This window comes from Heliangelus exortis, chromosome Z (genome assembly GCF_036169615.1).
Source record: "Heliangelus exortis chromosome Z, bHelExo1.hap1, whole genome shotgun sequence".
NCBI classification, from domain to species: domain Eukaryota; kingdom Metazoa; phylum Chordata; class Aves; order Apodiformes; family Trochilidae; genus Heliangelus; species Heliangelus exortis.
The window spans coordinates 17,686,408-17,713,471 of record NC_092454.1 but is presented as its reverse complement, the minus strand read 5'-3'; the positions used below and the strand labels follow the sequence as shown (position 1 = coordinate 17,713,471).

General features: G+C 36.5%; 1 protein-coding gene across 3 annotated transcripts in view; it reads right to left on the bottom strand.

Moving 5' to 3' along the window:
• Positions 1-5,823: 5,823 nt before the first annotated feature.
• ITGA1 (integrin subunit alpha 1) overlaps positions 5,824-27,064 on the bottom strand; it is a 72,044-nt gene continuing 50,803 nt past the window's right edge. For 2 of the 3 annotated variants that reach the window (XM_071730978.1, XM_071730981.1), the window contains 17 exons: positions 25,441-25,695; positions 24,890-25,020; positions 23,714-23,877; positions 23,386-23,522; positions 22,279-22,389; positions 21,646-21,731; positions 21,313-21,448; positions 20,267-20,347; positions 17,582-17,658; positions 16,815-16,904; positions 15,670-15,772; positions 14,684-14,797; positions 14,076-14,180; positions 12,895-12,999; positions 11,922-12,014; positions 10,330-10,446; positions 5,824-9,578 (listed from right to left, as the gene is read on the bottom strand). In XM_071730978.1, the coding sequence (XP_071587079.1) occupies positions 9,534-9,578; positions 10,330-10,446; positions 11,922-12,014; positions 12,895-12,999; positions 14,076-14,180; positions 14,684-14,797; positions 15,670-15,772; positions 16,815-16,904; positions 17,582-17,658; positions 20,267-20,347; positions 21,313-21,448; positions 21,646-21,731; positions 22,279-22,389; positions 23,386-23,522; positions 23,714-23,877; positions 24,890-25,020; positions 25,441-25,695 (1,950 nt within the window). In that variant the 3' untranslated portion in view covers positions 5,824-9,533. The remainder of the gene's footprint in view (positions 9,579-10,329; positions 10,447-11,921; positions 12,015-12,894; positions 13,000-14,075; positions 14,181-14,683; positions 14,798-15,669; positions 15,773-16,814; positions 16,905-17,581; positions 17,659-20,266; positions 20,348-21,312; positions 21,449-21,645; positions 21,732-22,278; positions 22,390-23,385; positions 23,523-23,713; positions 23,878-24,889; positions 25,021-25,440; positions 25,696-27,064) is intronic. The other variant, XM_071730980.1, reaches the window with a different exon arrangement.

Here is a 27,064-nt window from a genome sequence, read left to right as displayed (position 1 = left end):
GGCTAGTGATTTCATCCCCAACATTAGCATTTCACCCCTAGGCTCATCTCTAGTGGGCCTGGTTTTATCTCCTTCCTTCTTCAAACCTAGTGTAACACCCTCTTGATGAGCCCTGCCAATTCATGGCCAGGAGTACTATTTACCCCTTGTGAATAGTTCTGATCCATCTTTAGCTAGCAGGCCCTGTGTTGTGTAAACACCCCCAGTATAAAGATTAATTAAGTAAATTAGAGCTCTCTGTTCTGGAAAAGAGTTGCTTTTAAAAAAAATTAGTAAATACATTCTAGAAGAGGCTTGGGCCATTCTTAAAGGATCAGTTGTATTCTGTCTTTTATGTTATATGGAGGAGGGATGTCTGATGAAGCTACCATGCAGCAAGATCAGCACAAACAGAAGACAGTTCTTCTCCTAGATGACAGTGCTGTAGGGAGGCAGATATTAAAATTAACCTGGGTTTCCAGACAGGGTCAGAGAAGAGAGTTACAACAAGGTTTGCTAACCAAATGAAACTTTTCCAGCCTAAGAAGACCTTGAACTGCAAAAAGGCTGGAGAGTAGAAGACTGCTTATGAGTAGCTGGTCAACTGCATGCCCTGGTCATGCTTTTCACACAGTATCTTCTTTAGCTGATGTACTTTGTACTACATAGACCTTCTGTCTGACCCAAGATTGGTTCTTTTATGTTTTTCTGCTATTGGACCAATTTAGTTTTCTATTCAGTTGATTTAATTATAATGAATAATCAGCTAGACAGATTTCTTGGTATATATAAAGATTGTTTATTTTTATTATTTAGCTCATTCTATTGTTTAATTCCATTTAAGCCATTATTGAGAATAAAATGGGTGACCTGACTATAATAGATAGATTTCTGTAGTCTTACTATTATACTATTAACAAGATTGTTTCTTGTCCCTGCTGGGAAGCAGCATAGAGGGCAGAATATTAGGGACAAATGAAAATAATCTTGTAGTATTGTTTCCTCTGAAAGCCTCTACATGCAGAGGGGTGGACATCTGATTCAGTCAGCAATATGCCCTCTGCATAGGGTTCAGAAATATCTTCACTGTGGAATTAAAGGGAAAAGCTGTTGTATAGTTCAGGAGGACTGCTGTGTGAGACATCTGAAGTAACGTGGGATGTGTAGGGTAATATGTAAAGGGTTATGTTGAGCTCCCTCCCCAGAGACACACACATACACACCCTGCAGGAGGAAAACTGAGTCTCAAGGTTAGTGCCTATTCCTGAGTTTAGTTCGCATCTGAAAAGCCACAAAGTGCAGCAGTACCATGTCACATATTCTTTCTGTCTCACTCTTTGGCTGTGCTTTTTAACCAAAGTCAGTCTGGACTCTGTCTTCCCTTTCCCAGCCTGTGCATTCTCAATTCCAGCCTTTGTGGTGGTTCTAGCACTTAGATAACAGTGAAGGAAGGCAGTCAGGAATTGGTGTGGCTGAAAACTGACATCTACACACACATGGACAGACACATAATAAAGTACAGATGGGTTAAAAAAGCAGACAAAAGGCACAGATTGGTTAAAATCTGTTCAGTTGCCTTCTTTACTTCCCCATGCTTCCCAAACACTCTTAGAACCATCCAAATCCATTCTGGGGAACTTTTTACTTTTCATGATGATCATGAATGACCTACTTTGCTACACAAGCCATTCCAGAGTTAAAATTTTAAACCAAGTAACTTGTTTTCAAAAAAACCTCTTAAAAATTAATAGAAAAATCTAATAGAGGTGACAAAGACTCAACATAGACCGTGGCAAAATATTTGAAAGCCCACCTGGGTCAGCATGCACTTAATTCTAAATCACTTAGTATGAACCTTGGAGGGGCTAAGTGGGATTGAATATTGAAAAGTTTACAATTTATGGAGAAGATGCTGCAGACGTGGGTAGTTTGATGTAAGTAGTTTAATGTTCTTTTTCACTACGAGAAAAGTCAAGTATGCCAGTGCTGTAATCTGAAGAGCAGCCCTGCAAGAATAATATTAATGTCTTTAAAGTGAGTATCTCCTCTGAAAAAGTAAATATGAAGTTGATACTCAAGTACTCAAAGTAAAACCTTCAAAAGGCATATAGCATAGGTGTCATAATCTCAGCAATAGCTGTATCATTCTCTAGTTCTGTTCCAGTGTCCAACCTGCACACAATTATATGTTGAAAATACTGGTTTGACTGAATTGTGTCCTACCTAACAAAATATGTGTTTATTTTTACCAATGCTTTGCTTGTGCCTGTCATGGGGCAATTATATGAGTGGGAAATAAAGTAGCCAGTGAATAAATATTCCCATTCACCTGTGATTTCTGAAAGTGAGGTCATATATGGGAGACTGATAACACAGCCTACATGATTTCATACTCTCTAGGATAACTGGTGTGCTACCCAGCACCTTCCACCCATTTACCAAAGCATTAACCTTGATGCAGTTACAGTAACCACTTGAACTAAAAAAAATTGTGTGTATCTTAAAAATATTTCTCAGATAAGAGTTGTAAGTACATGATGAGATGATGAGAACCTCTGTCTCATCAGAATATGCCTTTATTTATAGTTTTTAATATTTCTGTTTTGAAAGTATTGTAGATGTTTTGTGGAATTAAGATGTACTCATTCTGCCTTTTTATTTTTCTGTCACAAGAAGCTTCTCAGTAGTCTGGTAGTCATTATTTAGCCTAGACTTTTAAGGGCCATATGTAATACTAAATCAGACACATGAAAACTTGCAATAAGTATTGACTTCTAGTACCAAATCAAGCTGAGTCGTAACGGGGGAGTCGAATTTCAGCAGGGAGACCTCTGAAAGTGAATAGAGTGTGCAAAGGGGATGGACAAAGGGCGTCAAGACAACGTGCTCTCTAGCTCTAAATGCGCAGTCTTCTTTGAATAATTCTGCTGTTTCTCCCATTTCTTTGAAAATATCTAGGACGTGCAACATTCGGTATGTCCTTGAGGAATCTCTGTTCTTTCTGAGAAGACTTACAACACTGAGAAAAGGAGAAGGGCAAGTACATGAGAGAGGAAAAACTGTTAAGGACCTCTATGCCCCACTGTAATAGCATCAGAAGAAAAATCTGCCTGATCGTCTTTTACTCACCCTCTTTTTGCCTGAAAGAGCAAAGTCCTGTATCTCTGGGGTGTCAGTGCTCAGTCTTTGTAATTAAAACATGGTTCCATTAAATTGTAATTAAAACAATTAATTGCATGTGGCCTGCCCGAGGTTATGCTGCGTTGTCAGGGGGGTTGGACTAGATGATCCCTAGAGGTACCTTCCAACCCCTAACATTTTATGATTTTATGATTCTATGATATGACTTTATCATCTATTCCTTTAAACAGAATCAAACTGTGCTGTCTAAGTTGTTGTATCAGCCAGTTGTTACTAAAACTGTATCAGGGCTTTAATCCTTACGAGTCTTAATTCTTTCAGGGCTCAAATTGCACTTCATGCATGAATTTCTATTGCCTTTCAACTTTGAAGTGTTAAGGTTACTTCTGATAAATGCAGTGAACTATATTCCAGTTTTGTGCAAATTATATATAATAGCACACTTCTAGAAGCTGATTCTAGTTCTTGTATAATTGCATGGAAAAGCAATCTAAAACAACCACAAATAGAATTGGCTTTTTTCCCCTGATTTTCATTGAAATACACCAAAGGAAAATGTCCAACAGACTCTTATGATCAGATATATACAGAGTAGGACATCTGGTAAGCACGCCCCTATGATTAGACAGGATGTTGCTATTAGACAATTGTGATTCACTATTGAAGTAGTCTCTGATGAGATAACAGTTAAGTAATTATACGGTCTGTAATGTTTTCTAAAAGTTAACTGTGATATAAATGATGCAGTCTTTGTCTTCTAGAAAATTTTGATACAAATGTTTACTAAGCATTAAGAAATATGATGTGAATAATTTACAGCTATTCAGGAAAACAGACAATTTGGGTCTGTAAGTTGTAAAGAGAGATCTCTGGAGAGGAAAAACAGATGAATGAATGTGTCTGCAATTTTTGCATACGTAATATAATGAAAACAAAAACTGACATGGCCTTCTGCAAAGCTTCAAATGTGACTATACAAGTACAGCACCTATACAATTAATAACAATGTGTTTCTGACAGCTTGACCACATTAAAACTTTTCTTGATGTTGTGCTGTGCAAGAACACTTATTTCTATAATAGCTTTCTATTGACAGGTAGATGGATTTTGTTTCAGGTACTGAGATGCCTTTATGTAACAGAATCACAGAATTATTAGAGTTGCAAGGGAACTCTAGCAATCACCTAGTTCAACTCAGCCCCTAAGGCAGGATCATGTGGAGCACATTACACAGGAATGCATCCAGGGGGGTTTTGAATATCTCCAGAGAAGGGCACTCCACAACCTCCCTGGGCAGCCTGTTCCAGTGCCTTGTCACCCTCAGAGTAAAAAAGTTTTTTTTATTTTTAAATGGAACTTCCTGTGTTTCAGCTTGTGCCTGTTGCCCCTCATCCTGTCACTGGGAACTATGGAGGAGAGTTTGGCTCCATCTTATTTAGTCCCACACTTCACTTCCATGTAGATATTTACAAGGTCTCCCGTCAGCCTTCTCTTCTCTAGGCGCAAGTCATCTTTTTTGACTCCCCCAGTCATCTTTGTTGCCCTCTGCTGGAATTTCTCCAGTAGTTCCCTGTCTCTGGATGCAGTATTCTAACTGTGGCCTCAGGCGGCAGGGTAGAGGGAGAGGATGACCTCCCTCACCCTCCTGGCCACACTTTCTTAGTGTGTCCTAGGATTCCCTTGGCCTTCCTGGCAGCCAGAGCACGCTGCTGGCTCATGGATATTTTACTATCAGGAGCCCCAGATCCTTCTCCTCCAAACTGTGTTCCAGCAGGTACACCCCTAACCTACCTGTATTGGTGCTTGGGGTTCTTCCTCCCCAGGTGCAGAGCCACGTACTTAGTCTTTTTAAACCTCATCAGGTTCTTCTTTGCCCAGCTCTCCAGCCTGTCCAGGCCACATTGGATGGCAGCACATCCCCCTGGAATGTCAGCCACCTCTCCCAGCTTTGTATCATCAGTGAGCTTGCTGAGGACATACTCTTCCCTTGCCCAGGTTGCTGATGAACACATTGAACGAGTATTGAATCCTGGGGAACACTGTTGGCTACAGACCTCAAACTTTACCCTGCTCCATTGATACCACCCTCTGAGTTCTGTCACACAACCAGCTCTCAACCCACCTCACTGTGCACTCATTCAGCCCACTCTTCTTGAGTTTCCAAATGAGGAATCAAAAGCTTTTCTGAGGCCAAGGTGGATAACATCCGTGGCTCTCCCCTCATCTAGCCGGACAGTAATGACACATAGAAGGCAATCAGTTTGGTCAAGCATGATTTCTATTGGGTAAATCCATGCTGACTTCTCCCAGTGATATTATTTGCTTTTATGATGATGTCCAGAATTATTTTTTCCAACACCTTACCAGGGACAGAGATGACATTAACTGGCCTGTAGTTCCCAGTTCCCTGGGTCCTCCTTCTTTCTCTTTTTGAAGAATGAAGTGACATTAGCCCTCCTCCAGTCCTCAGGCACCTCTTGTATTATTCTTATGTCAATGAAATGCAAACAAACTACAAAGAAGGCTCAATAGACTTTTTTTTTTTTTTTTTTTTTTTTTTTTTTTTTTTTTAATCAATAAAACACTTGTCATAATTTTACAGGAAAAATAAAATGCTGTATAGAATGTTGTGATTTTCTTAAAAAGAATGCAAATTCCCTCTTGTTCCTGTTAAGGGCTGTAATTAACAATGGCACATTCTGATTCTCTTGCTCTGCTTTTATTTTTGAATGGGATCATAATTTATTATAATAGTTAACTCAAGAAATTAAAACAATTAGACTAAGTGTAACACATTAGTGGAGTGTGACCTTAAGTCCAGCCTCACAGTGCCAAGTGAGATGAAAACCCTTGGCTGTGGTTGAAAGTGGATTCCCTTGGCTCAAGTTTGGCAACAGAGGAAAGCCATCTTAAAATAACAGCACAGGTAAGTATTAACGAGCTCAGATAAGGGGTCTGGATAGGTGAGTTCTGTCTGCAGCAAGCATTTGAAGTATGGCCTGGGGTGACACCAGACAAGTACAGGAACAAAAGCATTAGCTCTAATGTAGATGCTGTTTTCGAAGTCTTCTAAAATTGCATGTGGGACCAACAGCTTCTAGAATAGCCTCACACTGAAGCGGGAGTGATGGTTTAAAGCTCTTGCTCCTTTCTGGAGAAGTTCTACACTACAGAAATGTAGCTTATCCATTCCCTCTAAGATCCCACCTTCAGTGCTGGAGTTAGGAACTGAGCTGGGCCAAACTCCCTCCACTGCGTAAGATCTGGTTCATTAAAAAATATTCAGTTTGTTAGTTATTGGATAACAGCTTATCATATTAAAACCCTGTTGTGCCTTTTTACAGGAACAAAACAGATTACATGCTGTTCTGATTTTTTTTGTGCCTAAAAAATTTCAGTGAGATGTTCCTGGTGTTTGCAACATTGCTTTCAGTAGGATTTCCTGTTATATAAAGTGAAAAGCAGTAAATACCGCTCTTGCAGTGCAGTGTGCAAAGGCTCCTATAGATAAAAATAATGATTTTATTAAGTTAGCCTATGTAAGGATAATATGCCACAGTAATATCCCCATTAAGTAATTATATTTAAATAGATACAATAGATTGAAAATCTGAAAATAGGACAACCGTGAAAAGGGAGAAAGCATCATGACAAAGAGGAAAGCAGTGTGGTTATATGAAGCTTATTACTGTTTTTACAGTGCAAAGGAAGTCTAAAAAGAATGGAACACTGATCTCAAACATACTTTGCATTGATAAAATACATATGTATTTTTGCATAGTCTTTATGTAGGGAAATAGACTGTTCTATTGACATATTTAATTAGTTAGGCTGTTGCTTTAAAAGACATGAAATGTCATCAGAAAAGTAAAAATCTCTGGCTAACAGCTTATCATAACTAAAAAGTGAAGCACTTAAACAAAAGTAAAGTATGCTGTGTAAAAATGATGTTTGGCTTATGCAACTTGTGACTAATTTTATGAAGCCAGGAAAAATGACCTCATGGTTAACAAAAGGGCTGAATAAGAAATGGACGGATTATGCATTTCCTCTGCTTCCACAGACTTTGTATGTGTGCACAGGTGATTCACAATTCTTTCATAATTCTGTTCCTTCACAAAACCATAACAGGATAACAGCATTGGTATGCCTTCACAGAGATACCATGAGGAAGAACACATTTACAGTTCTGAGGCATTCAGATGCTAAAGGAACAAATGTCATTTAAACCTTTCAAACAAATCAGCAAAATCATACTTTTCCTTAAAATAAAGCCTGCATCTCACGTAGGATTGAAAACATCTCTGCAAATACTTATCTTCACTGTTCAGCAAATGGATTTTTTTCTTTTTTTGAGGACTGCTTAACTTTCAGGATGAATGAAGCAGGGATTTCATACACAACTCCTCTACATCAGTTTTTTCTTTCGTTTAGGTCTTTCTTCTCTGCTCACAATTCATCTCACACCCCTTTGGTTTGGGCACACTGTTGGGCCTGCAGCCAGCACAGCAAGCAAGTCCGCCTGCAGACTTGGTGGCTCTGCCAGGCTCTGCTAAGCACAGCCACCCACAGTGTTCCCACAGAATGCTTTGCCCTCTCCTCTGAGTCGTGCTGCTACCTTCAGCAGACTGTTGTTATGAAATAGCCATCTTTCCCACAGACACAAGGAGAAATACCAGACTTAATCCTCCTTGCTGCATTCACATATATCTCATCCTCCCAATAACTAATGTCTCTAATTAAGACTTAATAGAATGGACTTTAATATTACACCTTTCAAACAATAAAGCACCTTCTGGCACAACTCACATGCTGCACTTGCCACAATGTTCAACTCAATCTGTGGTCTCTTCTTAAAGAAAAAAACAGGAAAAAAAAGGTCTTTTTAACATATATTATTGCTTTTAAAGCAATGCCTATAAAGGCAGTGCAAAGTTAAAACTTTTTTTCATTTCAGTGACATTTGTCAAATTTTCCTGGCTTCCTTGAAGAGGCAAAACTTAATATGACTCCTCAACATTTTCTGATCTATTTGCAATCAATATCAAGTCATCTCATGCTGGGGCAACAAAGCATGCCCACATTTTCTTCTGTTAATTTTGTGTGGCTGCAACTTATACAGGATACTCTCAAGGACTAGGCACAATCCAAGAGTCCTTGGGGACAGATCCTTGTGGAAGGAAAACAAGTGCTTTAAAGAAAGAAGGAAACAGAATAGTTTAAGTAGATTCACAGAAATGTTTTGCTATCTAGATTTCAGTGTATTCACATATAAAATTCTACTCTTTGACACAAAATAAACATTTTAAGTGCTTATTTAGTAGCAAATCCTTCATCACTTTTAAGTATCAGGATGAGGTGTGATTTATAATACTTAAAAAAACTTTCCGGTGCTGAGTTTCCTTATCTGTGATTCTTTGTTAATTATAATTTTGCTCACTTTAAACTCATTGGATTAAATAGGTTCACAATAAATTTACAGTGACAGTTTAAGAAAGCACCCCTCTGGTTACTCCAAGATATACAGCAAGAGTCAAACTCTCAGGGTACCTCTAAGCATTCACTGCATAAAGAAGGACATTTCAATTTGCAGACACAATTTTGCCCCGGATTATTTTAGTACAGTGTACAATCAGGTGGACTTTAATGTTTTGTGCATACATTTTTAGGCCTGCCAAAAATCTGTTTCAAGTTCAAACAGTTATGTAATTTGATAGATCAATCCTTTATGGTTCATTTGACCATAAAAAATCTTTCTTGGAAAAGCCTGTATCCAGCTGGAAACTCTAAAACAAGCAGAAAGAGAAGTCCAAGGCATTTCAGTAATTTTCACTCAAGATTCTGCAGGTGCTTCCATCTTCTGAATGCGCATCACATCAGTTACAATACAGTATTTGGTAAATTCTCAATTTTTGCATGTTCTGTTTCATAGTCATTCTGGTCTCACAGAACTGACATAAGGAGGAAGTTTTGGAAATTACATTTTTTCCTTTTGAAAAATATAAGGTGATAAAGAAGACTGGGATTCCTACATAAAAGATTACTTGTTACGTAATTTGGAATGAAGAAGGAGTCCACATACATAGGTATATAAAAATAGGATTACACATTTTCCATATTGAAAAACATCAGAATCTTTAAACTCAGTCACTCTCCAAAAATGAGTAAAACAGGAAAGTATGTCCTTAAGTATCACAAAATGTAATAAGGCTGTTTATTCTTCCTTTGCATCATTTGTATGCATGTGTGCTTGATTTATTTCTTTTTGTTCTGCTTCTTTTTTATTAATGCACCAGAGTTTATGAAACATTGTAACCACTGTATGTATAAGTTTTTAATTTACAGTGACATTTTCGAGGCAGACCTGAGCAAAAATTTCTGGGTTTTTTTTTTGGTTTTTTTTTTTTTTTTTTTCATTTTTGCATTTTCTTCTTTAGTGGTCTCTTGAAAAATCCAGCCTGTGTAAGAGAAAAAAGTGACTATGAATTGCTCAAAGCATACATCCAGTATTGGTAGCATTCATGTTCTGGTTCTTAATACTATTTTAACACTTTCAGTACAGCAAAATGTCATTTAGTATCTTTTCAAAGAAGTAGATCACTGTTTTTTCCTGGAACAAAAAGGAACATGACATGACAGCAGAACAAAAGAGTACAGTTAATATATAGAGAGTGGCTGCTGAATCATTGTTATGCTCACATGATGTCAAGGGCTAAAACGCTTATTAATATTTGGTATTCAACTGAATAGATAAAAAATTATTTTATACTTGGCATTTTTATTTTCCTAGGAGATTATAAATATTGAATTTCATAAACTAACCTTCTGACACAAGTATTAACTAATATTGAGGTCAGAGAAGTGTGCCCACTTGTGGCAATACTTACACCACAGGCACAGCATCTCTTGCACAAAGAGAAAAACTGATTATCAAACAACACAATAATCTAACATCTTTAAGAAACCCTTAATAGCATCAAAAAGGTCTTTTAACTTTTATTTTCAAAACATACTGACAACACAGACTTCAACTGGTTAGAATGCACATTACATGTCACAAAAACAGTGTTATTGGTTATTTTGTCATTTCTACAAGATTTCACTTATTAGATAACGCTAATGTCTGTGGGGTTCTCATTATCAGATGGGCACAGCAGAGAATTGAAGCATATTCATTTGTTTTCATGGAGACAAGAACATGCAACTTACCTTCCACAAAGCAAATATAAGCAGAGCAAGAATCAAGAGTCCAGCAAAGATACTCAGGAGAATAACCCATAATGGAACTGTACCTGGTGGGAATTCTTTGGAAATCTTAATCATAGTCTGCAAAGTGTTCAGAAAGTAAGTATCAAATAACATGTCCTAAAATATCAACAAAGCAGCGTGACTTGCATCAGTACGCAGTAATTTACCAAGGTACCTCTTCGTTGTAAATATCGGAATTCATAGGAGGAAATAGAATAAGCAATCTCCAACATAAAACCCTATATTTACATATTATCTAGCAATTTTAAAGCGCATTAATTTTGTGAGTGTTGGCCCTGCTGTAAGTCAGTAGGCATTTTTTTTAAGCTAGAATACCAAAATCATCATGTGTATATTAGGGAATTTCTTCAGTATATTCTTCCTCATTCACCTCTGAAAGATGGCAGCGATTAACAAGGATCTAAACCATTTCTAAACTTTTAAATCGTTGTAAAAGGTTGTGCTGATACTAACTTGATTTTAAAACAGGGATACCTTGTGCAAACAAACTAAAATAAAGAATATTAACATTTAAATAAACTTGACCAAATAGTATTTTCAGTTATTTTAACTTAGGAATGTATTAGAGACACAAATTTATTGTTAAAAAAAGCATTGAAGAGTGGAACACTAAACATTTGACTTGAAATTATGTCTTAGGGTTATTTCTGAAATTTTCTGGTTTGTAAAGGCAGCTGTCATTATCTGCAATTCTCTCATCTGTATTTTTGCTCCTGCATTTACTGTTAATCAAGAGAAAGAAATGTCTGGATAAAGTACTAGCCAATAGCTGAACTGTGATATCTGTATTTCCAAAAATATTTTGCAAAAAATGTAATTCATACTGGCTACTCCTTTGCTCTAAGTCTGGGGGGAACTGACAATAATGACACACAATAAAACTTTCACTTAAAAATATACATTGTAATAAATAAGGCCCTGCATGTACAAAACAGAAAAGCACTGCATTAACTACTACATCTAGGAAGAAAGAGTATTAGAGGAAAAAGTAACAAATCTAGCAAAATTGAAGGCATTTCTATTTACACCTGACACCACTACTATAAAATGATATACTTGCTTATCTAAGAAAATGACAGGGTACTTGGAAATAAAAAAGAGCCTGTTTGAAACATATATCCTGTGTAATGAAGTGAAAAGAAATAATAAAGAAATGCTAAAGAAAATATAATGCATAAAGTAAGATCACTTCTAAATGACACACAACAACTTTTCAGATCCTATTGATTCCATAAAAGAACATTAGTTGTGCTTTTAATTTTCATAGACTCAGGCAGCCTTTATACTGCTGCAGGCAGAAATATTTTGGGTATTACCTTTTCTTATCCAAGTACATTGGCGGGTAATGGGATTTTGGTATCATCACCTGACTAACTCTGACATTTCTACTGCAATATGAAATAACTTACTTTTATTTAGAATATGATAATGAGTTACTAAAGGTAACAATCGGTTCCCTGGAATGAAAATGAATGATTCAGTAGCACAATAAATCCTGTGAAGTGTAAACCTAGGAATTTTCATGTTCATACCTCCAGTTTTTGATGGTCATTTCTCAAAACCAGTGATGAGTTCTCACTCCTAAGTAGTGCTTTCACAACAAGGGTTAAGCTGTGAACGCTTGCCTGAAAGAAGAGAGAAGTGGGTATGTTTTATCATTAGGTATTGAAGTATAAAGCTTTGTAGAAATGAGAAGGGTGGGAAGACAACAATGCTAAAATGTTGGAAGATGCTGAAAGATGTGGGAGTCATTGAAGCTGCTCATGAATATCACCCTCATCACACACATCCCTGTTTGCAAAACAGGAATGCAGCTTTGAAAGAGTATAGAGCAGAGATTTCAAAGAAATACTGATTAGTCCAGCAATTAGTCCAGAATACTAATTTGACCACAGAGACATGTTTGGACTTTCAAAAATTCTGCTAAATCACTCCTACTGTCCTGTCATTTTCAAGAGAAAAAACAGACATAAACCAGTAACTCAGTATCAGAAATTTATCAGCTGAGTAAAATGGATCACAGCCTAGTTATTCTTGCAACCATCAGAGAATACAAAGGTATGCTTTCAGGTTGACTCTCCTCTGCTGTATTTAATGAAAAAATCCTTTCCTGTGAATCTTTAAAACCTCATTACAAATTATATGCTTCTCTGTGGCCCTCCTTCAATCTGCTGAAATAGAATTTATAGATGCATAAGTAACTATTAAAAAAAAAAAGACGATAAATACAGATTAAGAGGTGCCTTACCATGCTTTTAAATTCTTAGCAGAAGTAAGTATCTTTAAGTAGTAAGAGTAAGGCTACTTTAAGTATCCCTGAAGTACTTTAAGGATAGTAAAAACTTAGTTTTGAGGAAATTTTAAAATAGAAAGAGATGTTATTTCAAGTACTAGAAGATGTTGGAGACTTAAGAATTGAAGGAAATAGTTTTAATATACATTATAAATATTTCCTTAAGTTTCTCAAACCCAGGAATATTCTGAATACAAATGGGATGTACTTACTTTTATGATGGTAGGTTTCCATATTCTCAGTGAAACATTCACTTGATATACATCAGATGGGACCAGGGCACAGTTTATGGATGCACAGCTGTATGTATCACAGTCCTGTTTAAAAGGCACCAGAATGAATTAATAAGAAAAGACTTGTTCTATTACTATAATAAAAGCATGTAAACTACTACAAATACTAATCATAGACTTGCTGACAACAATTCTAGACTGGGGCTTTTTATGTAAAAGTTATATTGCAGTATAAAAAATGATCTGAGATATTCATGCTGTAGTAGAATAGACTCAGTTTTTGCAGGCTCAGTCAGCCTTGAGGAACCCCTGTTACCACAGGTAGACAACAAAAGGCCTCAACAAAACTCCTGAAGGGGGCACAGCCTGTAACAGCAAGTACTTTTTCTGCCAACGCAGCTATAGCTTCTCTGTAGTGTTTCCTGATCCATTCAAATCCTTTTAAGCAGGGCAGGATGGGTGTGTGAACATTTAAGTATCTCTGCTTCTCAGTATTGCTAGATGGGAGAGCAGTGGAATTACCTTCAACACTTTGGAAATATTTGTTTAGCCTAGACCTCTATCACCTATGTCAAGGACTATAATAAGCATGGCAAATACTCTTCTCATGGTTTTATGTATCTCTATGCTGAGGAGGTAGCAAGACAGTTTTGCCCCTGGCATGACAACATAACTACTGCAGCAAACCTGCTTTGGAATTCTTCCATCTAAATGTGGGACACTAATTCTTTCCAAATGGGATCATTAATTACATTTCTACCACTTGCAGAAAAAATCTGTCAGACCAGAGTGCTAGCATTTAGAAGTATTTTCAGCTGGATCTCTAAAAGAGCCTTTAAAATATTACTGTTCATTAATTACAGAAGAGATAGAGAAAGGGAAGATTTATTCAGCTGTTAAATGTGCTACTGTTATTTACATATGTGCCAAATTAAAAAAACCAAAGCAATAAAGCCCCCAAATTCATTCCCACATACATGGTTACATAGAAATAAAAATATAGATAGCTTATATAATGATTGTTCTTCAGGCTACTAAACAAAGCGGGTTTCCATAGCATACAGTTTCAGAGACACTTTTACACATTAATTGCAGAAGTACTCAGCTCAAAGAGCTGGGTTAATATCAGGGATGAATATACATATTGTATGTATGCTTACCATAATTGTATCCTTTGTAGGTTCTCTTATTTTTGTCAGCACAAATGGTTTCCCAGTGCTGATTTTGAAAGGATCTACAGGGTAACTGCTTTGGCAGATGGCATTCTGTTAGCAGAAATACAAGTATTACTCTATATGAATATCCAATCTATCATAAAAAATGCCCCGAAAACAAGCCAGCATTAAAAATTCTGCATATTACAAGAGTGCAGAATGTGAAATTCAGATAAGGTAGCTATAGAAGTATCATTATTCAAACAACAAATGAGCTCTTTATGAGCTCATTTAAAGTAAATTCTATCCAGCTACTTAAACATCCATAGAAGCAAACAAGAGCTTTATGCAAGATGACTACTCTGTGAACCAGCAAGTTTGCTACTAAAGGAGCTAAAGAGCTTTTGCACATGAATCCACAGAGGCTCTTCACTACCAAGCAGACAGGAAGGTTTAGTGTGGAATTCAGGAGCCCTTGTTGCTGTGCCCAGGAAAGGAGACTGAGTGCTGGAGTACTTCTAGACCTTGAAGTAGGACATAATCCCATTTTGCAGTTTCTTACAACAAACATTTCAGATTTAAAGTAATCATAAAAATACAAATTTCTAGCTTACTTGGGAATGTGACAATGCAGTAAGATAGAGAAGAGTGTTCTTGGCTGCTGTTATATTGGGAAATAAGATCTTCAGTGTGAGGTTTGGCATTGGGAAGTGTTCACCTTTTTCAATCTACAAAAAAAAAATAAAAATTAATTAGTTTCTTTATTTTGTTGGTATTTTATAGTGATTGTTTCCTTTCCTGTGTTTTTCTTTTCTTCTGTATTTTTTTAACACTCCATTCAGTTATACAAAAAGTAGAATTATGAATTCTTGTCTTTTGAAATATTTTGAAATGAGATTAACAATGTCATCAGCGTGTTTAAAGATTACTAGACTCGAAATCTTAGAATACAAAAGTACTTGAGTAAAACACTGTAGGCAGGCTAAAAAAATAGAAAAAAAAAACCCTTTGCTATTGCTATTTAGTGAAAGCAGAGGTTACAGCTAGAAGTTGATTCAGAGATTTGTGTCCTTTGTATATTGGGTCTTTGTCAGCTTTGGATTTGGCACTGGAAACAAAGACGATCTCAAGATAACTGAATTCAGACCTACTGCAACTTGAGGCTCGGCTTCTAGTCCATTAAATAGTTTTCCCAAATTGCTTTAGGTTGCAGTATTCATTCCATTAGGAATAAAACATTCTTGTAGCATGGCACTTGTGTTTTTCATACTGACTGGATTTTGTAAATATCTGTTCTAAACTGAAATGAATGTAGGTCAAATTCTCATTTACTAGGACATACTCTCTATCTCCTTCTGAGATCAACAGCTCTAAACCTGATCAGACTCCTCTGCTGGGGTGGACCACCCTGAGAACCTTTGACTCACCTTATTCTGAAGCAGGCAAGAAAAAGGTGTTAAACACAAAATACCCAATGTTGAAGGTTTAACATAGAGCATAACTGTTATTTAAATAATAGGCTGTAACATCAAGTAGTTCAAACAAATTGGAAAAAAAATGAAGCCAGTGCTTGTATCATACAATTTTAATTGTTTCTTACCCTATAATGTAGAGTAACTTCATCTCCAATCTGCTCAGTTGTGTTAATAGCACTAGGAACCGTATCATTTGGTGAAATTATAATGTGGTGTTCTTTGAAAACACTGTGGATAAAAAACCAAACCAAATCAAATAAAAAAAACCAAAACACAAAACCTCCAATAAACACATGGAATTCAGGAAACTCTAGCAGTAAATAATATAGGAATTTTAATTATTTCATGAATCCTACAGAACTAGGTCTTGCAATTAAGAGTGTACTGCTACTTCCACTGACTTTCAACTCGTACATTCTCTGTGCAGTACTCATTTTCATGAGTTCAATGTTTTATTCAGTTAAAGCTACAAACTGATCAAATACTTCTCCCCAAAATAATACATCAGGGATTGATTTTACTAGTATTTGGCTGTAAATTTATCTTGGAGATTGACACATGAAAAAGGCAGAGTCCTATAAAAGACAGAACCAAGTAAAAGAGAAAAAACCCACCATGTTCTAAATTCAGCCTTATTCTTTATGAGACAAACAAAAAGCTGGATTTGGAACATGAAACACCTCCAAAATTAATTTGATTTGATTATTTACACCTGCACACCATTCAAAGTAGTCTACTGGTAATAGAGTATTTTTCAGGGGTGGAATTTAAAGCCTAGCTATTTCTGAAAATAAAGTATACTACCAGACCTGTATTCAAGTGTGAGATAGAATTGAAAAAAAAACCCTCACGAGAATCTAAAATTATAGGTTATTTTTTGAGGATGAAAAACAAACACTACACCATAAAATATTGTAGTTATACAAACTAATGGTCATCAGGAAACTGGAAGTATTTGCTTTCCTATTTACGTGAAATACTTATGAATAAATAGAGCAAAGTACAAGAAACAACAAAAGCTGCTGTTGTACATGCAAACTGCAGATCAAATTTAAATAGATAAAATGGAGATGCAGCAAGATAGGGACAGTAATTGCTCCATTTCATGTAATTGCTCTTTTCAATGTATTTCTCTTTTCCTGTTTATGAACCTAGAAACTGTCATCTCTAGATCCTGAGCAAAGCTCACCAACAAAACAACACTATAATCTCTTTGAACACCTGCTCTTTTACCATGCTAGTATATGAAAGTCCAGAGAAGCATCGATACCTTACAAATATTAATCCTATTTCATATTTTACTGGAATCGTAACATGTCCTCTGTTGTCACTCAAGGTCTCAGGTGGTTCTTCACTGTCACTAAAATAAAACAACATATACCACTCAGATAAGACTGTGCAGACACAAAATGACTACTCAGTGGGAAAAGATCTTGAAAACCTGAAGTATCTAAAGCCCTGGGCATCAGAACAAACTATTAACTTCCAGTTGGTTACTATATCTAAAAATTAAATTAAAAACTGTTTCCAGTATCTAAAAAATGAAGTCCTGCCCCAGTCCCAAGCTCAGAGATGTGTTTTTGTTAAAACTGCAGACTGCAGTTAACTGAGTGAAAATGGACTAAGGGCCACTACTCTCATGCTGCCCCTGGATTTTACAGGGAAAGCAAACACTGAGGCCAAGTGTGTTCCTTCATTACAGACAACTTCTGCAATGCTCTTGCTTGTCGAAGGACAGACATTTGCTTAGCATAAAATGTTTTTGTAAGAGATGTTGTAAGAGAATAAACATTTTCTGAAGGTAAAACTACTGGAAATTATGACTCATTTGTGACTCTAAAAGTCTAGAGATAAACAGCTGTTTATTTAGTCCACTCAGTCCACTTCTGGATTGATTCACATCTGTAAAGCTGCCAGCTCTACAGATTGTTCAGCCTTCTAAGTTCAGGAAATTTGTCCTTGTTTTACCATGTAACACAAAGCTGTAGAGTATTCTAAGGGAAAAAAAATCACAAATAAGTAACGATTGTAACTGACCTTGTTGCATATACATGAATTGTGGCATTTTCCAGGAGATACGATGCATTGAATTGGAATGATATTTTGAAGGAAATCTGTTTGGAGAAATACATTAATAATTTAAAATTAAAAAAAAAAAAAAAAAAAAAAAAAAAAAAAAAAAAAAAAAAAGAAGACATAAAAGCCCATGAATAACATTTTATCTGATTTTAAAAGTCCGAACTTTTGCTACATTTATCTATGGAGTATTTATTCACATTTTAACAACTTTTTTCTGAATTAACACACTTTTTGTATTTGTCTCAACCAATAATTTTCCACATTGAGAAGACTCAGAAAAAATTATTACATAGTATATTAGAAATAAATAGTGAAGTAATTCTTAATAGAACCCAACTGTACTTGTCAACTTCTAGTGAGGAAGAAATAAAGCCTAAGTCTTGGCAATTATAATCTCTCTATAGAAGGCTGCTGGAATCTCACTTAATAAATAGTAAAACACCTAAAATACGAAATAGAAATTTTTACCATGTAAATAAATAACTACTGAATCTCACAAAAATTCACTACTCATTCTAACTATGGCATATCAATTACAATCTGGCACTACATAAATTGGGAACAGTGCCTTAAACATGAGGGTAATTTCACATGAAGCAAAGTTTTACTATGTGTTTACTTTGCAGGATTTACTTTCCAGACCTTTATTTTTCCTACTTGTACAAGTCTGTATTACAAAGTGACCTTAACAAAGTGATCTTAGATATATTTTCATATGAAAATTAAAAAAATGTAAAAAAGAATGTCAGAAAAAGGCTTTAAAAAGGAATGTGCTGGGGATGCTTATCAGTAAATCCAAGATTAATTAATTTCTGAATGCAAAGGAGAGTATGAAATTTCTAAATTTAGGGATCTACTACTACAGACAAACTAACAATAAAAGCATGAAATCAAAATGTGAAAAATACAGTAAAGCTGGGAATGGAGAATTGTAGACACTTGCATTGGGTAGTATGCTTATTTGTCTGCAAGAATGTAAAAGCTGACTTGATTCCTACAAGTTTTTGACACGAGCTGGAACATGCATGTGGAAGGCCATGTAAGAGGACATCTATCTTGATCTACCCTCTGTTATGCATCTGTAACACAGACCTGATATGACAGAGGAATAGGCCAGAAACGGGAAAGAAAGACAGTTGCATACAATTGCTATTTCCCCATCCGATGTCAGAATGATTTATGTGAGGCTTAGATGCATATTTCCAAAGGCTTAGTTTAGCTAAAACTCCCTGCCTATTCCAGCAGGAGATACAGACTTAACACTGGACCTGTTCAAGCTGGCCTGTTTGCTGAAGGGGCCCCTCACTCCCCACTGAGCAGAGGTGAAGTCTTGATACCTGGATTTGGCAGATCCAAGTTAGCACTTCCATGTGTGACAGTCCTCTCATCTCACTGAGAGGGATTTTGCCTCAAAAGGACAATTTTAAAGTGAATAGCCCTGGGCAGGGTGGAGGGAGATGCTAATGTACCCGGCCTGGCCAGAGCTGAGCAGTGGGTGTTGCTCTGAAAGGGGTCAGAACTCCCAGCTGGTGGGACACCCCTTTTCTGAGGGCCTGCAATGCTGGGACCTCCCTTCAGGCACAAGTACCCCGGCCAGGGTGGAGGAAGCCTCCTTGATTGTACTGATGTCGATGTACCTGGCTGAGGGGGCTGGAATGGAGCGGGCAGTGGCGCCTGGGAAGAGATAAGAGCTGATGGCTGTGTGAAGATGACAGCCAGTTCCCTCCAGAAGAACCTGTCTGCAATGGCTCTGGCTCAGGTGGGGAGACACCTTGGTTATTCTGGTGCTAAAGAACCTGGCTTCTGCAGCAGCTGACTGGCAGCTGAACCAAAAGGAACCCAGGGGTATATATGGCTGTCCATGCTGTGGCCATGTGGTCGTCTCTTGACCCACTGCCATCTCACATTGGGCCCTGCCCAGGATCAGCACCATCTTGAGGAAACTCGCTGGACAGCTGGGCCCTGGGGGTGACTCTGTCGCTCTGACTCTCTCATTCTTTCTTCCCACTTTCTTACATTTTCTTTTCTCTCCCATTTTTTTTTTTTTCTCTCTCTCTCTCTCTCTTATATCTTCTCTTTTTCCTCTCTCCCTCTTTTGCCTGGTTTTTTTATTCACTTGTGCCAATTGTTAAAGTTTATGCTTGGTTCCTTTGGGTGGACTTTGTTCTTGCGGATCCAAAACAAAATAAATTTTAATGTTACACCGGACCATAACCCCAGGTACCAGATTATTCTCTTTCCAACCAACTAACTAAATGTTATATATAAAATAATTAAAGTCATAGGCTCTCCAACCTGTGTAAAGCCACAGAATCTAATATGCTATCCATATAGTCCAAGCAATATCCTATACATCTGGAGATGGATCCTTCCAGCCAGGTGTGCCACTTGCCTTCTAACAGTGTCAAAGATGTCAATATGCACCAGTTACCTGCTCACATACCACAGAGGATGGCCCAGGTACTGAAGATGGGTTACTTCCCTACCTGGACCAGAACAGTTCATGTCAAGGGTAGCTTGGGAAACATGAACGGATAGTTTTGTTGTGAACACAAGAGAATGGAAATTCAGAGGTGATAGAGACTCCCGTAGCTTTAGAGCAACACCAAACAAGAAAAAATTGCACGCAGGGGGACTTTTTACCTCTTCTGCAGGTTTTAGAAATGGATATCCCACTTTACAAGTGATGTTGTGATTAGATTCACAGCTATCTTTCTGTATATCCTAAAGGAAAAAGAAAGTGAAATAATGAACCTGTGCAAACTCTCTTTAAATTCTGAATAAGTATCAAAGGCCTGTTGAACATATATACCATTGCTGCTATTCATCTGAACAACATTAGAGTCAAAATCTTAACTGAACAAAAATAGGAAAACACAACTTCTGCAAAAACAATTTCCAACTATACACATCTACATTAATTAGTAGCCCTTATTCCTCTCTACTGAAAGTGTCTGGAAGATTAGCAATTATTTCAAACTAGACATCATGCAAATTAGCCATGGGGTTAGCAGATCAGCATCTGTATATGTATACAGTTTTTACATATAACTATTTATATATATTCCTAACTTGGCAATAGATGTTATATTCATACTCTAGAAATTGTTGCCACAGGATCAGCAACAGTGCTATGGATCCCTGACTTCTCCTAATGTGCAATATCAGGACTGTTGATAGAAGACAGATTTCCTCTATTGTTTCCTACCTGAACTGAGGTGAATTCATAGCATATCTGCTGAGACAGAAAAACAATTACTTTGGAAATGCTGTCTGGGGTGGGCATGAGGCAGACACTGGTTTATGCTATCCTAACAAGACAGTGCTACATCCTTGCAGAAGAATTCTAAAGCCACTGGAGGTGTACTGATGAATCGAGAGGCATTTCTGGCTCCAAAGACGTACAAATTACTCATGGTGCTGACATTCACCACAGATGCAGGCACTTATTGTCTAAGTGTCACCGCGAACTTGCATCTGTAATTAATTGAATCTAGGGAAGAGTCCACTCAGGTCAAGATAAATATAGTCTTTTAGAGGGATAAGGATGAACAGTACTACAAGAGAATCTCTTCCAGTCAACTGAGATGATGCCAGAGCAGTGAAATTCAAGCTTACTTAAAGGGCTTCCTCAGATTTCTCTATTAATATAGTTTATGACAAATGCAATAATATGAAAAAAATCCTACCTCAATGCCAGAAAAAATAATATTTGGAGAATATTGAACCAAAACTCTGGTATTGTAGGCACTGTCTTTTTTGTTCTTCACAGAGAGCTGGATGGTGAATTTATCATTGCGTGTCTTTACAATGAATGGAGAGGAGCTGTAAAATAAAGTAAGAGTGTTGGAGATCTTAAGATTTGAATTTTTTTTTTTAACATAAAGTGGAACTTCGACAGTGCTCAGACTATATTGGTTCTGATTTGCAAATTATACCACAGCATTTTCATATTTGACCACAGAATTGACATAGAAATTTTGTACAGATATCAAGTGATTCAGTAAACCCAGTGTAGTTACCTGTCTCCAGCTATGCTTGCTTTTACCTTCAGAACAAGATCTGAAATGCATTTATTTTTGGCTCCACAATCTTTGGTGAAAGGAATCTGCAACAATAGTATTTTTATTATCAATTTTGTTAGATTTATTATTAAAATTAAATATTTGCACTTAATTAGACATAATTTTATATGTTCTGTTTGGTACTTGTAGAAGTCTTCCCTAATATTAATCATCTAAACATGCCAATCTCCTGTAAAATACACAGGTGAAAAATAAGCTTTCTATTCATACTCATCTAAGTGATTCACACAGATTAGAAGAAAAAGCAATAGCAGACTTATAATCTATGCCAAACACCATGAAAATATATGACTAACATTCCCCTGCTCTATTTATGTAAAAAATTACAATAAAATTGCATGTTATCTCTTCTGCCTTCAGTTAAGTCTGAACAGCTTTGAAACCTCAGGCTGGTTCACAAGTTCACTGAATCAAGCTTTTGATTTCTGAAGACTCATTTAGAGGAAACACATTCTGGACAGGCTCAGCAATCCTCCCTCTTTAGCCAATTTATGCACAACATTTCAGCTCTTGTGTGGGCTACAGATCTAGCTTTAAATATTTTATTAATACAGAATCTTGCTGACTTACATATTCAGATACTGAATTTGGCAGATTGCTATCAAGAACAGGTCCACTCTCTGGATCAGAAAAATTGAATTCCAGCAAAACCTTTACAGAGTCCTGAAAGTCAGGCTTATCCTAGAACATAAAGAAAACAAAATTGCTGTTATGGACATTTACTTCAATGTCTATGAAGGTTAAAATACCAAACAATGCTGAGGTAAAGTATTTTTCAGTCACACTGTCTCCATTCTGGCTAGAGAAGCATTTGAATGCTTACAATTGATGAGAAAGCATTTAATGTGCAACCCAGTCCTTATAAATATATACTAATATTTTTGTGTGTCTCATCATAAAAATGTCGCATAGCCTAAGCATATTTAACACAGTTTCATTTAACAGTGCCTCAGAACATTCAACCCATACTCTTTCCTCTTTTACTTGTGCTTAATGGCTCACCTTGTGTGAATTCAAAATCTGGGCTGCTGTTAAGAGATGCATTGCATACTCAAACAAATTCTGGGCATTATTTATCATTAGTTTGGAATTATGATACAGCTGTGAAGTCATTAGACATTTTAAGTATGGGTATATTATAAGAATATACACCCCCATTCACTCTGCACATTGTTTATGATCTGGACAATTTCAGACTCACTGCTTTTAATTATATTTTTGTTTTTCAATGTGTAAGTATTCTCTACCCCAAACTTAATTTTCAAATTTTCAAATTTTCAAATTATATTTTAGTAGAAGGAATTGCACTAGGAATTACACTAGGAATTGCACTAATTGCTAGGCTTCCAGCTCACATTCTCCTTCCTGAGTTTTTAATGCACCTTAACTGCTAACTATTCCAGTGTTAGCTAGCTTCTAACACTTGATTCGTCTAAGTGTCATGATCTTTCTTAAGAGAGATGAAAATCAACAGACAAAGGCCTTGTACCTATAAGTAAATGGTTTATATCTCTATATATACAAATATATAAATCCTAACTAGAAAACTAATTTGGTGTACACTTCTTGGAGATTAATTCTGGACACAGATTTTGTTGTCCAATTTACAGTTACTGGAACACATTGGGGTAATTATAATATCAATGTGAGAAAAGCCACTTTAAATGATTTACTTGCCAACATGTAGAAGTTATGTTTAATACATTCGGACCCTTTGACAGTTATATTTTTTTGCATTTTCCTTTCATGGCTTTCCATGAACAAGCTTCGAGATATTTGTCTCTGTGAGTCAAGAGTAATCCAATATTGCAGATCTGCAAAGGAAGTTAAGGTTGGTATTATGAACCAATTTACCCCTACACATTCTTTTTCCCCCCAGTACCTTCAATGCATTTTGAACAGTGAATTTAGAAGAGTGTCCATTACATTTTTGGAGAAATAATACAACGCATGTGTAGCAGTTTTATAGTGTGAAGCTTCATTTGTTCAGAGCTTATCTACTTACTGGATTCTAATGTATCTTCCTTTGACTTTAATCTGGTCTTAAAACAAATTGTGGAATTTATGCATATTGTTTTCCTTATGTTTATCTGACAATTTTGCTGTTGGATATTGATGCTTTTGGGTGTAAATTGCATGGAAACGTTTACTTCAGCCACATCACGAGACCTTAACAAAAACACACAGAAAGAAAGTGATTTGAAAATAATAGCAACAACATTTTTTTACATTATGAGTGAACTTACAAAATGCGCAGCATTAAACATTAATTTATATACATATGTGGTACTCTAGACAAACAATACACCCTTTGTATAGTATCAATGTACAAAAATTGCAGAGAAAATAGTTGCAGAGTTTCCTTGTGGTGTTATGTTTGTTTCAAAAAGACAAACTACCAGATGAAAGACAGAAGGGCAGATTGATGATGGCAGCAAGACCTGAAAAATTTAATCACCTATCAGGTGGGTTAGGTGGAACCGCAGAACAAGGACAGGCGGCAAGGAATTGTCTTACCAGAGAGAGATAAAATTTTAGTTGTGTTTTAGAAATGAGGGGTTACCTGTGACATTTTTTAATCCTCTTGCTGGTAATTCTTCTCCCTTAAAAAAGCATTGCTCATATTCCATCTGAGTAATGTTTTGTTTGGTTGGTCGGTTGGTTTTGTTTGTTTTTGTTAAAGAAAGGAATTAACTGATAATGAGAAAGTTTAGTTATATTTTTTCCAGTATTTTCTGTAGGGAGGCTTAACTAGCGTTTTCCTATTAGAAAGCCAAATGAATTTTCCTAATGATACCTTTATATTTCAAACTGTCGCTGATGTTGCTAACAAGTAATGTGCAATATAATGTGAAAAAGAGAACACTTAGGGGTTTTTTTCTGTTTTACTCAGAGTCACAAGTGGAATCAGTTTCTATTCTGAATATGGTCTAGGAGGACAAAGTCTTCATAAGAGGCTAAAAAGGTTTCTAAAACCTTCCTATAGTTAATACTGCTATCCAGTGATTTATGTTCCTTACTCCAGACAGAAACAAAAATATGAAAATTCACATCCAGTGTCAAGGCATGAGATGAAACCAGTATCCTCACAACAGTACAAATAGTAGTGCCTGCAAGCTACATGGGTATTCCAAGACAAATGGTTATTTTCAGGCTCTATGGCCACTGTGAGTATCCGTACCAGAAGAGGGCAGCCCCACCAAGGCCTCCAATGGTGACATCAATCAGCCCATCATCATTTAAATCCATTTCTCCATGCACAGACTGGCCAAAAAATTTCACTTTTTCCCCATCTCCACCTGATGCAATACGCTGTGAAAAACATTAAGAGTTTTATGCAGTGCATGTTGAAAGATTTTATAAGAACATTCAAGATGCATTTCTTGGCTGTTAGATGGCTTTTAGACTTTTCAAAGATACTAAATTCTCATTACAATGCTAAGACTGTTACTATGGTGATGAACACACTATACATTTTCAGCATTGCAAAGTATCTACTTTTCTGACTGTACAGAACAATTTAGAAGTTTTGTAATTAAAACATGCCAAATATTTTCTAATATCATTAAAATATAGTTGAATCAAACTAACTTTAAAAGTATAGAGCATTTTAAAAAACAGACTGTCAAGTCAAATGAAGTCACTGTTCTATTTTGTTATGAAGACATAGGAAAACAGGATTTGTTCTATATACACTTAGTGGCTGCCAATCCGCAAAGTTCTAATTCATACCTGTGAATATTTTTTACTGATTGTGTTGCCACGGCCATGATAAATATAAACAGCTCCCCGATGATCATCCTCTAAGGGAGACCCTATTACAATGTCATTATATCCATCAAGGTTGAGATCCTTCACTGCAGCAATCGCAGTCCCGAAGCGTGCACCGCAAGGCTCATTCTTAAGAGCTTTGCAGGTGTCCTGTTTTATTGCCGAACAGCATGTTTGCTTTATAGGTTCAAGACTCATCTGATAGTCAAACTTTGTCTGCAAAAGAACAGATTTAGAGTTTGTGGATTTTGATCAACAGTTTAGCAATGCAGCATAGGAGGTCCCATCCAAAAAAATATTAATTTTGAAACAATGAAACAATTACATCCTATTCCTAGTGACCAAGTGCACTGTAGAAACTGTGATTCTGTAACTGTAATTCTTATGTTCTTTCTGAGCAGTGGGTGGGAAACACATTCTTGTTCTATTCCTGTGCCTAGATGCTTCTGAGTAGTTCTTGAAGATAGTTTCATAGAAAAGTATAGCAACATAGCTGTATTTGCATGTTATTGTGAGTAAACCACTTAATTTTTAAGATAGTATAAGCAGTTCTTCTAAAGAAATTATCTTAATCTGAAAAGTAAGCCAATTTTCTGATGAAAAACAGTTTTCCAGAAGAAAATATAGCAATTCTCTTACATAGATTGAGTTCTGCCCTTAGTAGACACATACTTCTTGACCTAACATGTATAGTCTGCTGGTCCAGTGCAAACACACATACATCCTAGACCACAAACACACGTACAGTATGGTTTATGATCAATCATCACAAGAGATTTGCTCCAGGAGTTCCATGTTAGAGATTAACTGCAACAAGCAGTTGCTGCATCTCCTTTATCTGGAGATGCATAAAAGGAAGCAAAGAAAAAACAAATTTCAAGCCTTCACATTACTGGAGGACATGGAATTTTTGTTTCATTGCCAACCCTATCCACCAGAAATGTGTTGTTAGCAACATGCCTGTAGAAACCGGAAAAGTCCCTTGACAAACAGATCGAGTATCTCCAGGTCCTTTTCTTGCAACAGTATTTAGAAGATCTTAATTTCTATAACATTTTTTGATAACTGAAAAATGATACACAATTGTACTAGACTAAAAGAAGAAAAAAAGTAGAACAGTATGCATAGGCATGTAAGAGAGAGACTTACCAAATTAGGAAGCTAGTGTATAGCTACTACATTTTCTCAGTTTTAAACATGACATGTTTAAAACCTGTTGGCTGGATAGGGTTCATCTCTAGGTTGTTAAGGAAGTCACAAGGATACTGAAGCACACGTTTTTTAGGATGGATTAGCCTTATGCTTCCTGATCCATGAAAGCAAAATGAAAATGCAATAGAAAATGAATCCTACAATTTTGCATCTATGTCATATCACACCTTACAGGATACAGTACTTATCTGTGTGATATACTCCATTAGAAAAAAAAGGTGAGAAAGCAAGAGTTCAAGAAGAAAGCCTTGAGAGGTGGGCCCATGAAAACTGTGTAAAGTTCAATTAGGCCAAGAGCAATATCAGGGCTGGAGAAATCCCTAACACAGTTACAGGCTTGGTGGAGAATGGTTTGGGGGTGCTGGTTGATGAG